The 16,210-nt window shown below is 41.5% G+C and overlaps 1 protein-coding gene across 7 annotated transcripts in view; it reads right to left on the bottom strand.

The window, feature by feature from the left end:
- Positions 1-262: 262 nt before the first annotated feature.
- The window catches only part of Rbfox1 (RNA binding fox-1 homolog 1), a 368,464-nt gene continuing 352,516 nt past the window's right edge, over positions 263-16,210 (bottom strand). For 3 of the 7 annotated variants that reach the window (XM_052195051.1, XM_052195052.1, XM_052195053.1), the window contains 2 exons: positions 2,088-2,163; positions 263-386 (listed from right to left, as the gene is read on the bottom strand). In XM_052195051.1, the coding sequence (XP_052051011.1) occupies positions 342-386; positions 2,088-2,163 (121 nt within the window). In that variant the 3' untranslated portion in view covers positions 263-341. Of the gene's footprint in view, positions 465-1,557; positions 1,706-2,087; positions 2,164-16,210 lie in introns of those variants that run through there. The other 4 variants (XM_052195048.1, XM_052195047.1, XM_052195049.1 and 1 more) reach the window with 3 other exon arrangements.

Raw genomic sequence — 16,210 nt, 5'->3', positions numbered from 1 at the left:
TATGGCCCTAAATCAGTTTTTATTCATATCTAGCCTCTCTCTAGATCAACCACAAAAACTCCTACAGCCAGCAACTGAACTACAAAAACCTTCAGAAACCAAAGACCCACAATATTAAAATACACAGAACAAAATATCTGAGGTATAAGATAAAAAATGTAATTTTTCCTCTTTTTTTTTTTTTTGATTTTTAGTTGTTTGAGTTGCTAACGTGATGTCCTACTGCATGTGACGCAACACTCAGGCCTCGGACAGCATCCTCTCTCCCCACATTGGAAGGTTGGTTTTTTTTTGTTTGTTTGTTTTTGTTTGTTTGTTTGTTTGTTTAATGGTTTTATCATTTAATATGGAGCAAAGCGGTTGTATCCCCCTCGGTATATACTAGCCTGCAATGAAGAAAGAACGAGACCCACATCATCAGCATGGCTCCTAGTCTTGGCATCGGTCAAGGGCGCAAAAGCATTCTGAAACAAAGCAATTTGAGGGGTGTGGTTTTTTACATGTTGCCTTTTGTAACATGTGGATCATCAAAAAGACTAATGTAAAAAAAAATAGACACTCAAAACCAAGCAAATTAGAGGAGACCCCCTTCCCCATCCCAGGACCTTGTCAGAAAATTAATGGTGGTCACTCCTGACCTCCTCCTGCAACTCTTTATAAAAAAAAAAATAATAATCCCAGGAAACTGAGTTGGATCAGCTGGTCCTACCTACCAGCTATGAGGCCTCCAGTTTACAAATGGGAAAGTGGATGGATAGGAACCGACTCATTTTACTGGCTTGTTTCTTTGATTAATAGATTAATTGACAATGATGCTCCACTGGGAAATGCTCTATGTATATTCAAAGGTAGTTCTAGATAAAGTATTGAATGTAGGGATTCAGGATTCTTTTCCACCCCTTTCAAGCGGCCTAGGTGTTGAAGCGGGGTTGTTGGATGCCACATTGAAATAAGAATATTAGCCTGCTTCTAGGGTTGGCTAGGCAACCCTATGGATTCTGATGCTGCAGTGGGGGTGGGGCAGGGGCACTGCTTGGTGTGGCTAAGCTTGTATGGAACAGGTGGGGCAGGCTCTTCTATGCCTGCTTGGGTTTCTATGACCCAGGGGTCAGGGAAGTGCCTAGCCATGGATTCCTAGGACCTTTAAGCATTTCTCTTTGCTGCGATTAGATTATTGGCGATTCCAATGAATGCCCATGGGACTGCTTTAAGGAGAGGACTAAGATTCTCAATTCAGGCAGAAGACTGCATGCCCAGGTGCTGTACTGATCGCATGTGCTCCCACGCAATGGACATGTCTTACTGGACTCAAGAGTGTTAGTGCATAGAAGTTTGAACAAGTACAGGCAAATTCACCCTACCCTTGCCCCCCACTTTTTCCCTCCCCTTTCCCTTCCCAAAACAAAACAAAACAAAAATCCCAGACTTCCCACCCTCCAAGAAGAAGAAAAATCAAAACCACAAAAACCAAAACAAAAAACCCAAAACAACCCCCAAAGCCAGCTGATTCCTTAATTTCTTATGTACTAGACACACACACAAAGTGTGCCCCTCTGTCTACTTTCTCTCCTGGGCGACTATGACTTTAAACATGAATTGTAAAAGGGGAGGAGAGGCAGGCAGATGCTCAGCTGCCTGACAGCAGAGGCCTGGAAGTCTGCAGCTTAGCTCCTCTGAAGTCTGTGCTGGGGCTGGAACCTTGGGGCTATGTGAATGAGCAGAGCAGCACGGGAGGGAAGGGAAAAAAAAAAGAAAAAAAAGTTCTGCATTGACACTGCATTCCGTTAGTGATGGATTTAATTATCAAAATGACTAATTATTCCATTAAGGTAAGTGCTCGCTAGGTGAGACTTGCAAAATTAGAAATATAATAACTTACATGCACTACATTGCCAAGAAATTAAGACATTTATCAAGTTTACTGGGAGGATTAATGTGGCATTTTAGCTGCTGTTAGCACAAGAGACAAATTCAATTAAGGGAAAGTGAGAGGACTTCAACCATCAGCCCGTCCTGAGGCCCCAGCTGGGGTGGGGGGCAGGGAAGACAGCAGGAGGAGCAGAGGACAAGGAGGGGCTCCTACTCACCATGGCACCAACGCCGTAGGTGGGGGCTGGAGCAAGTGTGTGGTGGTAGGGGTCGGCAGCATAAACTCGTCCGTAACTGCAAAGACAAGAAGAGGTGAGATTGGTCCGTGATGTACTTTGATGTATACTGATGTACCATGATTACACTTCGATAACTCCAGCAATGAGAGACAGAGAACCAAGACAGCATGGAGAGGTCGTCCTCTTCCTAAAATATGAAACAAACCCTTTCCGCTGCAGGAGATGAAGAAGCTCAGACTGAGTGTGGTGCTCCATTTAACACAGCTGGTCATATGAATATATTCCATATAAAGTCATGTTCAAGTTAATGATGGGCACCTGATCTGAGAAGGGCATCATTACACAATTTTGTCTTTGAAACATCTCAAAGTACAGTTACACAAACTATGAAAACCTTGGTGGTAAAAAGTCTCAGGAGACTACTCCATAGATGTGGCATATAACTGTGAACACACATACACACATTCATATGCACACACAAACACACACACATACACACACACACACATACTTATTCACACTCACATATACACCCTCACACTCATGTGCACGCACATACATTCATACATACACATTCTCGTCTACTGTGATGTTGCTACTTTATATTCTGAGGCAGGCAGGAAGCAAACAGTAGAGAGACTGGTCTTGAGAATCCCAGTGTCCTAAACAGAATTTAATGGTCAAGAACAGTGAGCTAGATGTCTTTTCATCTGATTTGATTGTCATCAAGCAAAGGATATCAGTCACATCAGAAAGGGTCCAGAGATTTGTCTGGGCAGCTCTTGTCCAATACTTCAGGTTGACAGGAGCAGAAATACTAAGATGAGACAGTGTGAAGGGTTTGTGGGGCCCCTGGGTCATATTCAGAAATCATAGTTTGATTTGGTTTCGATCTTAGTATCCCAGAAACTCATCCAATCTTGGGATAGTTCTTAACATTGGTGCAGGAATATCTTCCCAGGGCAATGTGCATGCTTGATCTGTAATATTGCATGTCCTTGCTTGTTTGACAGCCAACCACAAACACCTTTCTGGAGATAATTTGAACAATGAGATTTTGATAGTGATCAATGTTCAGATGCCATCTTAGGATCAGGTCCTTGGAAGGCATGTGTGTCCTGGATACTCTAGCACAAGTGGTTTGTGGAGAGCATGTGCTCTAGAGAAAAAAGAGGCAGGGATAGCAAGAGAAAAGATGGAAGCAGGGAGCACTGTGCTGGAGGCTGGCTTTCATCTGATTTTGCTGGTTTGTCTCTCCAAGGAGGCAAGTCAGTAAGTTAACTAATGCCCAAGTATCACCAATGCCAGTTAAGGACTTTCCTATGAGGTGGAAGATTAAGCACCCAGTTGAAATAGCTTCCTTTAGTAGAGAGCCAAGTGCTGGAGCTGGGGTGGGCATGGCCAAGCTGCACTAGCAAACAACCCTTTAGCAACTGGAGGATGAAGGATGCCCTGGACCCACTTACTGATCTCTCTCTCTCTCTCTCTCTCTCTCTCTCTCTCTCTCTCTCTCTCTCTCTCTCTAATAAGAATGAGTTTATTTACACTACCAACCAGTAGAGACTCACTGTTGATCCCTTGATATGCATGTTGAACATTCTTTATCTTTTCCATATTTTCCTTCTAGGCATTCCTCTCTGAGTCTATTAAAACTAGGAGTTGACAGAAGACACTGGGGCAGGACTCAGGTCTAAAGACAACATGGCCAAAGCATAAGCCCTTGCTCTCCTGGTTACTGGATGAGAACCTATCCAGTTGGTCGACTTGGTTGTTTACACAGTAGATCATGGGGAGATAAACAGAGTGAAGGACCTTTTACATTTCAGACTCCCAGTTAGACCCCAGGTAGACAAAACAACAGAAATTTCTAACTTCACCAGGAACATCCTATGTGCACTGTCCAACAGTCACACCCTTCCTACATATTCCAAGGCCTACGAGCTGATATCACACAGTCCAATCTCCAGTCCAGTCAGGGATCACTGGTACTCAGTGGCATTATTTCAATGAAACCTTCTCTTTAGATGCACACTTCTCTTCAGAGCTAACAAGTGGTCAGCTCATGCCCCCCTCTCTTTCATTTAATACCTTTGTTTGCTAAAAAGAAAAATTTCATTAGAGAGCTCACCTGCTATAAGGAGTAGTAGATGCAAGGTCAAGACATGAGGGCGGGGAGCATGACAGTGGCATGTGGTTTGACCTTACTGATTTATATTGCTTCTTAATATTTCACCTGGCAAATCTGGTTAAATTAACAGAAGACTTGAAAAAGAACCCTAGGGCACAGATATGTTCAATGGTAGCCCAGAGTTCTGAAAAGTGGGTGTAAAGTTGGACTTTTACGACAATTTGTTTTTCATTTTGAAAATACTTTGACTGTGACAATGTCCACTTTGGGTTGGGGAGAGAGCTGAATTGGTTAAGTGCTTGTTTTGACAACATGAGGACCTGAGTTAGAGTTCCCCAAAAGATATTTTCAAAAATGCTAAGTATGCTGGCACTGGGAGAGCAGAGAGCAGTGGGTCCTGGAGGCCCAGTGGTCAGCCAGCTTAAATTACTTAACAAGTTCTAGAGCCAGTGAGAAATCATAAAAAATACAAATACCCCTCAATAAAACAACAACAATAACGACAAAGGTGTGTAATGTCCTGAGGGATGGCACCGGAGTTTATCTTTGGGACTCCACAGACAGGCATATATGCACCTATGTACCTCCAGCTAAGAGTCCGCTTCTCCTGAGGTATGGATGAGCTGAATAGAAGCCTGACCCCATCCTCTAGTCTGCTCTCATCATTCTGGAGATTCAATGCTGGGCATAGCTTCAACCTTTGCAGAAACCTCAAGGTCATAGTTTGCAACACTCTCTTCCAAGGCTAGAGAAAATACAGCAGCCTCAAACTCTTCCACCCGAATGAGAAGGCTCTGGTTCTCTTCAGGGTCACCTCTACCTTCAGAATACCATGGTTTTATGATGATTAATAAATTTCATTTCCACTGAGGAAAAGGGACCATGTCAGCTCTAACCGAGAGCAAGGAAGCTTCTTTTCAAATGCTAATTTCTAAACACGCCCTTGTGTGACAGGACAGTTTAGACACAAGGTTATTAGGGAAAAATGGGGACTTGAGCAGTACTCCTTCAACAGACATGCCAGGCACGTAGACACCCCAGTGTCCTCAGAGGGAACAAAGAGCAGCAGTTCCCAGGGACATCCACAGAGTAAGGGCAATATGGCTTAGGGTCCAATCTGGGATGAGATTAGCTTTCACACTGCCATTCCTAGTAAAACTGGACAAGACATAATCAGACTACAAGACTTTCCTGGCCTCAGTTCCAACAAAGCAGCAATCTTGAGAAATACGAAGCATGCTCACTGCAGTCCACATTGCTACAGAAGACAGCAACCAGTGCTACACCAGATCAAACTCAGAAACCTTCACCCAACTTAAATCCATTCAAATTGAGAGACATTTATAGTTCTAAGATCCATGTAATCCAATATCAATTCATCCGTCCATTTCTCCACTGAATTAAATGTAAATCTATATAGATTGTATCTCATCATTATTCTGCTTAAAACCTTCTACTGTTTTTTCATAGATTCTAGAATCATACCCTCTATTCATCCAGTCTTGTCTACCCTTTGTGTCACAGGGCATATAGCTGATAATTTCTTTTACTTTTCTATACAGTTGTTTAGCTTTTCCCCTCATGGTAAGAAAGGCTGTGTCTGCTCTATAGACATAAATCACTTGGATGAAGGAGAAGAGAAGAGGAAAGAACCAGGATTCAAATGATGCTGGAACCCATAGTATAATTTTTCATAATTTTAAAAATTATATGTATATATGTATATTTGTGTATAATTTTAATAATTATATTCACATATATAGTATACATATACACATTCATATACATACATATATACATTGTGTGTGTGTGTGTGATGTGTTGATTTTTCTCACCCTTCACACTGCTGTCTTAAGTCCAAGGTCTCTCACTGAATCATCCTAGCTTGCCTGGCTGACCAATGAACTCTAGGAATCAGTCTGTATCGAGTCCCTAATCCTCCTGTGTTGGGGTTACAGACACATGTGACCATGCTTAATATTTTACACTTGGGATTCAAACTCAGGTCCTCATTGTTACAGAGTAAGCACTTCCTCCCATTCAGCTATATCCCCAGGACCATGCTGCGTATTCTACCAGTAGAAAGATCCTTTAGGATATACTTGCTAAACATTCCCCTTTGCCACTGACAGATACTGGAAAAAAAATCTGGGAACTCTTGAAATTGAATGTGGAGCTTTGTACCCCACCCCTGCTAGATTACAAACACTAGACAAATAGCCACAAGGTCTAAATCATTGTAAGAAAGTAAAATATGGATAATGGGGGTCTCTTTTCTTGGCTGATGTAGCATGGTCCCCAGCCAGAAAGCCTCAAGTTAAAACAGGGAGGCAACATCATGTCCCCTGGGGAGAATGCCAAGAACTTCCATATCCAACTTGTGTCTTCACACTGTCCTTGCTTCTCTATGTCAGACAAGACTCCTGTTTCTAAGATCCACATAACTTCCACTCCAAGATGGCGTGCTTCTATCTGAGCTCTGCCATGTTCACATGTGAAATGCATGAGAACAAACCCGATGCACTTGAAAACCATCCACAAAGAACAGTGGGGTGTGAGGCTTCTCACATGGAGTCTAACAAGCTGCCCTCCCCCCACTGCACATGCCTTTGATGTCAGAGACAACAGAAAGGTTCTATTCTAATATGCTCACAGGTACTTCTAGCAATCAAATTACAAATGCTGTGGCATAAGGATCTACCGAAGTTATAGATTTCAGCTGGAGCTTCAAATAGTGCACTTGAACTCAATATCACATTGCCATAAAGTAAATGGTTTTTCTGTTGAATGAAACAGAAATCTATATTTTTATGTGTATGCATATGTATATGAAGTGTGTATGTGCTTGTGTGTGTATGCATGTGTGTTTGTACACATGTACTAATGCATGTAAATAGCAGGTGTTGGTAGTGGGTGTACATGTGATACTAGGGGTTAATGCTCTGTGTCTCCTTTGATACTCAACTGACTTTATTGAGGCAGGGTCTCTTGCTGACCCTGGGAGCTTGCAAAATAGACTAGTCTAGCTAGCCAGTTTGCTTGAGTCCAGCTGGCACACCCCCTGGCTTCTATGCGAGCACTGGGGTTTCTATCTGGCATCCTCATACTTGCATGGCAAGTGCTTTGTCCATTGAGCCATCTTTCCAGCTCTGAATCCATATATTTGAAAAATATTTTGTGAATCCTACTGAGACATAGAAATAGAACTTATTATTACTGTTTTCAAAAATCTAGTTAGGACAAGCTGGGTGCTAATGAAATCTGATGTGCCTGCTTGAGTAACCCAAGCAGAGTTCCAACAGTGTCACAGTTTTCTGCTAAGGGTATAGTAAGTGTGGTATAATTAATTTCACTCCTTTTCAATTAAGAGTCTTGTACAATATCTTTAACATTATCTTCCCATGCCTCTAGTCTCAGAGACAGCTGGAAGAATTTCTATGGGGCAGAAAGGTGGGTAAATTCTGTTCCCACTCAGATGGAGTTTATAAGGTGGTGTGGCCTTCTTAGCCAGTCCATTGTGTCAGAGAGGTGACTGACTTGTGTTTCTCCTGCAGGAATGGTTGTGGAGGGTGCTTTCACATTGCCATGCTTTACTGGGACAGCAAGTGCTCCTGTCTGTACCATGCCATTAGGGACTATCATGTGCCTTTTCTTTACACCTGGACTATTAGTCTGTAGGTATTTAGGAAAATGAATCTAGGCTAAGCACATACTAATTGAAAAGGTATGAGGGCTCAGTGGTTCTGATGCCCTGCTCTGTGGGGAGTTCTGGGGATTAGGCAGTGGATCTTCTCTTTCACATTCTTAGGGAGAGCCAACAGAGGTCTTATTGGTCCATACTAGTGTCCATTCTTAGTAAGACTCTCTGAGCTAGTGAGGAGGGAGGAGGCAGAGACTTAAGTTGTACACAGACATTTTATTCCTGTTTTATAACTCTCATCTGGCAAACTATGAGGACTTTGAAAATTGAGGATTAAAAAGATTCAAAAGGAAGCGTGTTGGGTCTCTTCACTGCTGGTAGAATGTACTATTGAGCTGCAACTTTTCCCCATCCAGAAAGGAGTACATTAAGAGCACACCTTACTCTGACCATGACCCTGACCCTGACCAAGTAAGTTCTTGTTTGGGCCACACCCTCTGCTCTTCCAGGGACTGGAAGTGGGAAAACAGGCCTATTCCCTTAGAGAAGGAAGAACACTCAAAGGCTTTGGGCTCTTCTATTCCCTAGAGTTAGTGTTATGCCATTATAATTCAGCCACCATTTGTTCATTTCCCAACATAAGCATTATGAGCATTACATTTTTCAACCCAACCAGTTACTGTTTCTCACTTATAAAAGCAGGCAGGCAAGCAAGTTAGCAAACAAACAAAGAAACAAAAGAGACAAACAAAAACCCTACCGCCTGATAGAGTCAAACTTATAGACTTTAACATGGAGGGGGGTATTTTATAAAAAAATCTTTGTATTTGTGGATACAGACTCTTGTAAATCCCATGGGCTTTCTCTGAGCTCAGAATGGGGAAAACTTCTGCCTTCAAAGGCTCAAGAAATATTGCTCAAACTATGCTAGGTTTCTGCTGAAGACCTTTCTCATTCCTGGACTGAACCTTATTTCTGAAATGAGTAAAAAATTCTCCTTCTTTCTTGCAAGTAAATATCTGATCAGACAACCCAAGAGGTTCAAGACAAGAAAAAATTTCCCCAGGCAATTACTAGGTTCCACCATTTTCTCAGTCTTAAGGATAGAACAACATACTCCATTTGGAGAAGGTTTTGAGATATGTATTCATGCATCTTTGGCACAATGCTGGGCACCCACAGCTTAAAGGAAAGGAAGTACTAGTTACTTCCTACCTTGAGTTGAGTGCATTGACTATTTTCCTCATGGTACCCAGGAAGCAGGGAGGAGTGTCCTTATGATAGTTGACTTTTTCCTTCTAATTCTATATGAGTCCCTAGTCAATGGGGAGGCTGCTTTGTACATTCAGGGTGGTCCTCCACCCCTTAGCCAATCCTCTGAGAAAGTACCTTGAAGTAGAGGCATGCCTTTTAATTCAGGTGTTTCTCAACCTGGTTGACAATGAAGACAAACCATCTAGGGTCATAGAAGCCAATATTTGGTACAGACATTCCAGGAACAATGGCTCATATCTAGACACAAGCAGGTCTGTACTGTCCTTATAGGAAAGTTGGACTTCCTGAACCACAGACCCCACATTTTGATTTTCTGCAATAGAATAAAGACCCATTGAAAAATATTTCTCATATCTATTTAAATACATATTTCTCATATGTATTTAAATGAATTCAGAGGGCAACTGTTAATCTTGTGAATGTTTCTATTCAGTCTTTTGTGGAGTGAGCAACTGGAGTCTGAGTATCAGGTCTTAAAATTTCCTCTATAATAGTTTCACATTTGCAAATACTATTTCTCAATCCAGTACAACCTTCTTTCCCAACAAAAGTTCTAGATTAGGAGAACCAATCCAGACTCAATACTCAAAATGCAAAACATCTAGAAGTCTGCTCCTAATGCCTCAAAAGCTCTAATGTACAAGTGGAGATAGAAGGCAACTGCATTCCTCTCCACAAGGCTCTGGTCTTTCATATTTGAGTCCTGGCTCACTTCCTCAGTTTGCATTCAGAAATAAGCTTCAGGAATCAAAGCACATATCCAACCTTAAGATCTTCACAGTTGCCCCAGAAGTGGGACAGAATGCATCCTCTGAGCTCTGAAGCATCAGTGTGGAAGTCTCATAGAATTCCTTTCTTCTCTCTCTCTCTCTCTCTCTCTCTCTCTCTCTCTCTCTCTCTCTCTTTCTGTCTCTGTCTCTCTCTCTCTTTCTCTCTCTTCTTCCTCCCTCCCTCCCTCCCTCCCTCTCTCTCTCTTTCTTTCTTTCTCTCTTTCTTTCTTTCTTTCTTTCTTTCTTTCTTTCTTTCTTTCTTTCTTTCTTTCTTTCTTTTATTTCCTCCTTCTTTCTTTCATTTTTAAATTTTTTGCACACAACTTTGTGATGAACACAAATATTTACACAAATCTAATACCTACAACATGTAAGAAAGTTGGTTTCCATATCTCTGTCAAATCAGAATTTTTTTCTGTCCTATCAATGTAGTTTCAATACTTTGAGTTCAAATTGAGTTGAAATTATTCTGAATTTCAGTGGGGCAGGTGTGGAAAAGCAGTCAGTCAATCGATCAATCAAACAAACAAACAAAAACAAACTAAAAGTCCAACTTGATTCTATATTTACCAAGCAGAACAGCAGCCAGCCATTTAGGAAGACACAGTAAGTCCCACTTTGGGCCTTCCAGTAGGTTAGTCTGGAATGAATGCCTCGCTGGATAGAAGAGGCATAGGCACACTCAAGGCAACCTCTTAGAAACTCTCTTTCTCTTTGTCTTAAGACCATTGTAAAAGCTGGTAGGAATTTCCTATTATGCTTTGAAATCACTGTGGCGTCCCAGTGGCAGCAAAAAGCACACAAACAGTCATAGAACCATTTGTGTCCTTCATCAGCTCTGTGATCTAGTAATCCTGCAGAGAAGTGGGGGGGGGGGGCAGTAGCTAAGGCTCCTTGGGTCTCTCTGTACCTCCTAAGTAAAGGCAGGGACCCTGACAGTACAGGACTTACATGTGTCATGAGGGCTGATGGGTTACTAACTTGTGAGATACCAAACAGGCTGTAAATGATGCCCTCTGTCTGTTGTATGTAGGATGGGGTACTTATGTGAGACCTGCTCTGGGTTGGGTTGACTACTGGGGTTTGGGATATTGGTCTCTTGTATGTTTATGCAAGCAAATCAGAGGTTTCCAGAGGTAACAAGCATAGTGAGAAAGACGTAGGTTCTGAGACCTGAACCCCAGGGTATTTTCTTCTGCTTTAACAACAACAACAACAAAAACAACAACAACAGCAGCAGCAGCAGCAACAACAACAACAACTACAATGACAACAACCACACACACAGTTACACACACAATGATTTACTTGGAAACATATTAAAGCATAAAAATAATGTTGGGGTGCAGTACTAATGAATTGTGTTTCTCTAGTATAATCTAGTATTTCTCAAAGAAACAGAGTAACAGCCACAAATATGAGCCCTGTATATTGTTTAAAATTCTATTATAGTCACAGTTGGAAATACAGATTTGTTTTTAGTTATCTCAATATATTTAAACTGCAAACATTTTTTATAATTATTAATGGAATGGCTTGTACAATAATAAGAAGCTACATGTTGATGAATTCCACTGCATACTTTAGACTTAGCAATAAAGATGGAGCCACCACAGCTCAGGGCCCAAAGTCAGGAGAGTGGAAGACCTACCTCCGGAAAAGACTCCAGAGCTTTCCTCACCCATGGACAGAAAAGGCCTCCAAAGAGTGTGCCTAACTCTGCTATGGATCCACCTGGGAGAACTTGCTAGAATGTTGATCTTCAGGTTCCCCTTTCAGATCCAGAAATCTAATGCCCAGGGTTGAGGGTAGGTTAGGGACAGAATAGCCCCTGTATCTGAAATAGGTCTCACAATCTGAACTTAAAGATACTTCTTTCCTAAGGTTTCACTGCTGTTACCTCCTTCCATTAGGCAAATTCAGCTGTCTATATTTCCCTAATTTTACCAGTAAATGGATAAGGCCATTTTATTTTTATGAGTACATTTTATTGTTATTGCATGCCACAAGCCTGGAACAGTGCCTCATACACAGTAAGCTTGCAGTAAACAGGACGATTATTATTTTTACTAAGTACTTTTGCTTACATGATCCTGCTGCACCTGCTACTTCCAGCAAAGGGCACATCACACTCCACTGGAAACAGCACCAATTAACTGCAAATCAGTTTTCTCCATGACAACTTTGCTGAGTCGTCAGAAGATGCTGATGAGGGGAGGACAATTAGAGGGAACCTGCTGAAGGATCCATTAGAGGAATGACCAATTTAGCAATTTCCTCTAAATATTATCTGAAAGCTTATTGCAGGTGTGTGCATACATGTAGGCTCAAAGGGATTACAGAAAGAAATAGTGCTCACACCTAACTTGGTTCCCTGTGTGTGCCAAATATTGCTTCTTTATTTAAAAGATCTGCCTTGCAGTTGACAATTCCAACAGCTTTTACTAATTTCATTTAACTAAGTTTTTTTTTCACCCACACCAACCCCAGGTTGGGTACCACAAGCATTGGTAAATGGGGATAGTTATCTCTGTGGGTTATGGGGCTTGGAAAGCAGGTCCTGATGATCCTGTAACAAGAACTTTACTGACTGAGCTCTTTTTTATGGTAAGTTTGTGTGTGTGTGTGTGTGTGTGTGTGTACTCATATATACATACATATGTACATATAAAGTTTATTACATGCTAGCACACAGAATTCACTCAATAATAGCAAGTTACTGATGAGTCCTGAATAATTCAATAGAGCTCACAAAATAGACAGATGTTACAGGGGCAAAGTACTTAATGTAATCTCCCATATCAGGAAATAACTCTCACACTATACGAGAGGAAAAGACAGGGTTGTGATGGGCAATAATGACTGTCATGTGGAGAATCTCCTAGGAGACAAACATCTGGTACATCTTTGAGGAATATTCTAGATTTGTTTGGTCAAGAAGGGAAGAACCACACTGAATGTGAGTGGTACCATCCCAAGGGATAGGTTCCTAGACTCAATTAAAAGTCAAAAGCATTCATTCCTCTCTGTCTACTGATGTTAGATGCAATCTGAGCAACTGTCTCACACTCTGTGCTTTTACTACCTTGCTGCTGTGCCTTCCCTCCATGACTATATCCTCAAACTGCGAGTCAAAATCAAGCTCTCCTTCCCTCAAGTTACTTTGGACAGGCACTTTGTCACAGCAGTAAGAAAAGTGACTAACACAGAAGTCACATGTGTTTTCTAATCTCACTAGCATGTTCTGCATATGCCCCTATAAAGTAATATTCAAAAACAACTACTCTTTAAATTTCCATGACCAAGAGTCACTGTAGGCTGTCACCACATTTTCCAGAGTCTCTGTGGAGGGTTTCTTTCCCCTCTTCTTTTCATATAAAGTTCTGGTCTCTATAAGATCTCTGACTGACTGTTAATTTAATAAGATCAACATGAATCCTCCAATGATTATGGGAAATGCTATATGAGTTCACAGCTTCCCAATCTTAACTTGTCTGAGCCACCTCTGTGAGCTCAGGCTACCTTCCTGATATCTCTAGCATACACACTTGCTCTGACCTCTCTGGATATTTTGCTCTTGAAACTGCAAGCATACCTAATTGCTTAGCCTTTGCACTTGTTGTATGTTCAACCAATTCAACTGTCAACTTGCCACAACTCAGAATCTTTTGGGAGAAAAGTCTCGGTTGATTGTTTTTATCAGGTTGCCCCATGGGCATGTTCACGGGAGCTATTTTGACTGTTAATTGATATAGCAAGACACAGTCCATGGTGGGCAGTATGATCATCTGGTCAAGTAGGTACTGGTCTACCCAGGACTGAAGCAAGCTAGATGAAGTGAACATGCAGCACGTATCACTTGTATCCTTCTTGCCCTTGAGGATGAAGTCACAGGACTGGATGCTTGAGTTCTTGCCTTGGCATTTCCTGTGTGAAGGACTCTAGCTAAGAACCACAAGCAAAATAAACCTCTCTTGATTTTTGTTGGTTGTTTTTATCATAGCAATAGAGATGGAACACTTAGTTTATTCCTTGACTAGATTCTTGTGTTCTTTTCTGTGCACCCTCATCTAGAAAGCATTTCCGATCATGAAGCTACAGTTACATAGCACCTTAAAGCCCCTTTGCCCCCACAACTGCTCTTTTGATTAATTAGAGAATATCTACTCTATCTTTTACATTTATTTTTATTTCATTTTAATTGTTACTCTGTGTGCATGCATGTGTATACCTGTATGGCTATGCATATGCCGTGGCAGGCATTTGGAGCTCAAAAAGGCAGTTTAGGGAGTTAGTTCACTCCTATCATGCAGGTCTCAAGAATGAAATTCAACATGTCAGGTTTGATGGCAAGCACATTTATCCACTGAGCTACCTCCCTGGCTCCAGTCTAACTTTATATCAAAGTATATCCTATTCATCTTGATGTTTGTGATTTGGGATATGATCTCTACTAGAGTGGAAGTTTGTCTGTGGATGGCTTATCCCAAATTATTTAGTGCTGTGACCTCAGGACTTAGTTAGGTGCACATCCCCAGCATGTGACAATGGCTCCACAGCTACTATCAAACTTGAAAAACTTCCATTCATTAAGTAACTTGATTTTTCAACCTTCATTATTGCATAAGACCCATCTTTTTCTCCTAAAGTTGCTAGTTCATTCTGAAAATGTTTTAGTGAATTGCAAAGGGGGCTTCACAGAAGAAAAAAATCACAACATCCACCCTTAACTGCTCTTGAAGACTCCAATCTATAGAAGGTTTTTCATATTATACATTAATCGATAGTTAAAGTGGGCTAGTTGATGCAACAGTTAGCATCATACCCTGTTATTAAAGGGCCAACTTCTACTTGTTCCTTCCAGGATTAGCCCTATTCATAGGAAAACTAAGTCAAATAGTGAAAAATTTGAATTGCCTAGTATGAAATTTGTTCCCACATAAACAGTCTCACAGCCAACAAACGTGAATGGGCAACTACTCAACACAGGTAGCAGACAAGAATCAATTTGAGGGCATCCAGCCAGTAGAGAGCATCCCTTTGTCTTGAGGAGCCTAAAGAGCAGATCATGACCTTCCTCTTCTGATTAAGGTGATGATCATCTCACCACCACCAACCCACAACCAACCCACCTGCTCGTATCTCCCACCATTTGCAGCCTTTCCCAAGAACCATTTCTAATGTATTTTTTTTATAAAATCCAGCAAGCCCTGCAAACCAAAAAAATTAAGAATCTTGATTTTTTTCAATTCAATGCAGGGGATCAAACACAGAGGTTTAGTCCTACTAGACACATTCTCTACCACCAAATTCATCAGCCTAGTTCACTGATGATTTTCTCAGAAAAATAGGAATGTGCTTGTTGTTGCATTGATCATTGAAAGATACTAGGATATCAAGGGCCTGTCCTCTATGGGGCTGCTTTAGCAAGCAAGTGGGCTGTGTAAGATGTGTGTGCACTGGGATTTTACAGCTTGCAAGGGAAAACCCCCATGGTGATATTAATTTCATTGCAGATCTGAATTCTCATTTGGACTCTGTATGGGAAGTAGGCTAGCTTCAGGGTGTTCTGACTGATGAGTATCTTTTCTTTCTGCCTAATTCAAAACCTCCAGTTCAAATGAGACCTGACAATGCACACAATACAGTATTAATATGGCCATCAGAGGTAGAGTGGCATCTTCAAAATGTGATCCACAATAATTCATTAGTATGTACTGAGAAGCTGTCCTGGAGAAGACAGGATAGGAGAGAACCAGACTGTGCTCATGCAAACATTATGTGTTACTTCTTTAGAGAAGGCTGCATGTGACCACTTGCTAACATAATTGTTTTTTAGATCATGGAATTCCACCAATATCTACTTTGATGTTTCCAGGTTTCAGTTTTGGTTCATGATGTCCAATATGGCCTGAGACACACTGAAACACACATGTAGTGTGTCTGTATGACCAGCACATCTACAGGTAACACTCACTCATGTTACTCCGTCATTCCTCCCAACTCCAGGCTCTACCAACCCATCTCCCTTTCTTGCTCCACTCTGGAAATGTTTGGTTATCCCTGAGCCCCAGGAAACTATTTCTCACTCTGTCACTCTCACACATGCAACTAACAGCCCATCTTCCACTGTAAGGCATTAATGTGTTAACTGTGGAAGCAACTCTGACTTGGAGAAGCAGGGGGTCGTGAGGATGGAGATGGGGTGGAGAGAGCAGCATCATCGTTTAGCAAAGGAACTTTTGCAAATGGAGTACTCGGCTGCCTTAGAAAATGATCTTGTGGAAGG

This window comes from Apodemus sylvaticus, chromosome 10 (genome assembly GCF_947179515.1).
Source record: "Apodemus sylvaticus chromosome 10, mApoSyl1.1, whole genome shotgun sequence".
Lineage (NCBI taxonomy): Eukaryota > Metazoa > Chordata > Mammalia > Rodentia > Muridae > Apodemus > Apodemus sylvaticus.
Note: the sequence above shows the minus strand (reverse complement) of the source record. Positions and strands in the feature narration are given on the sequence as shown.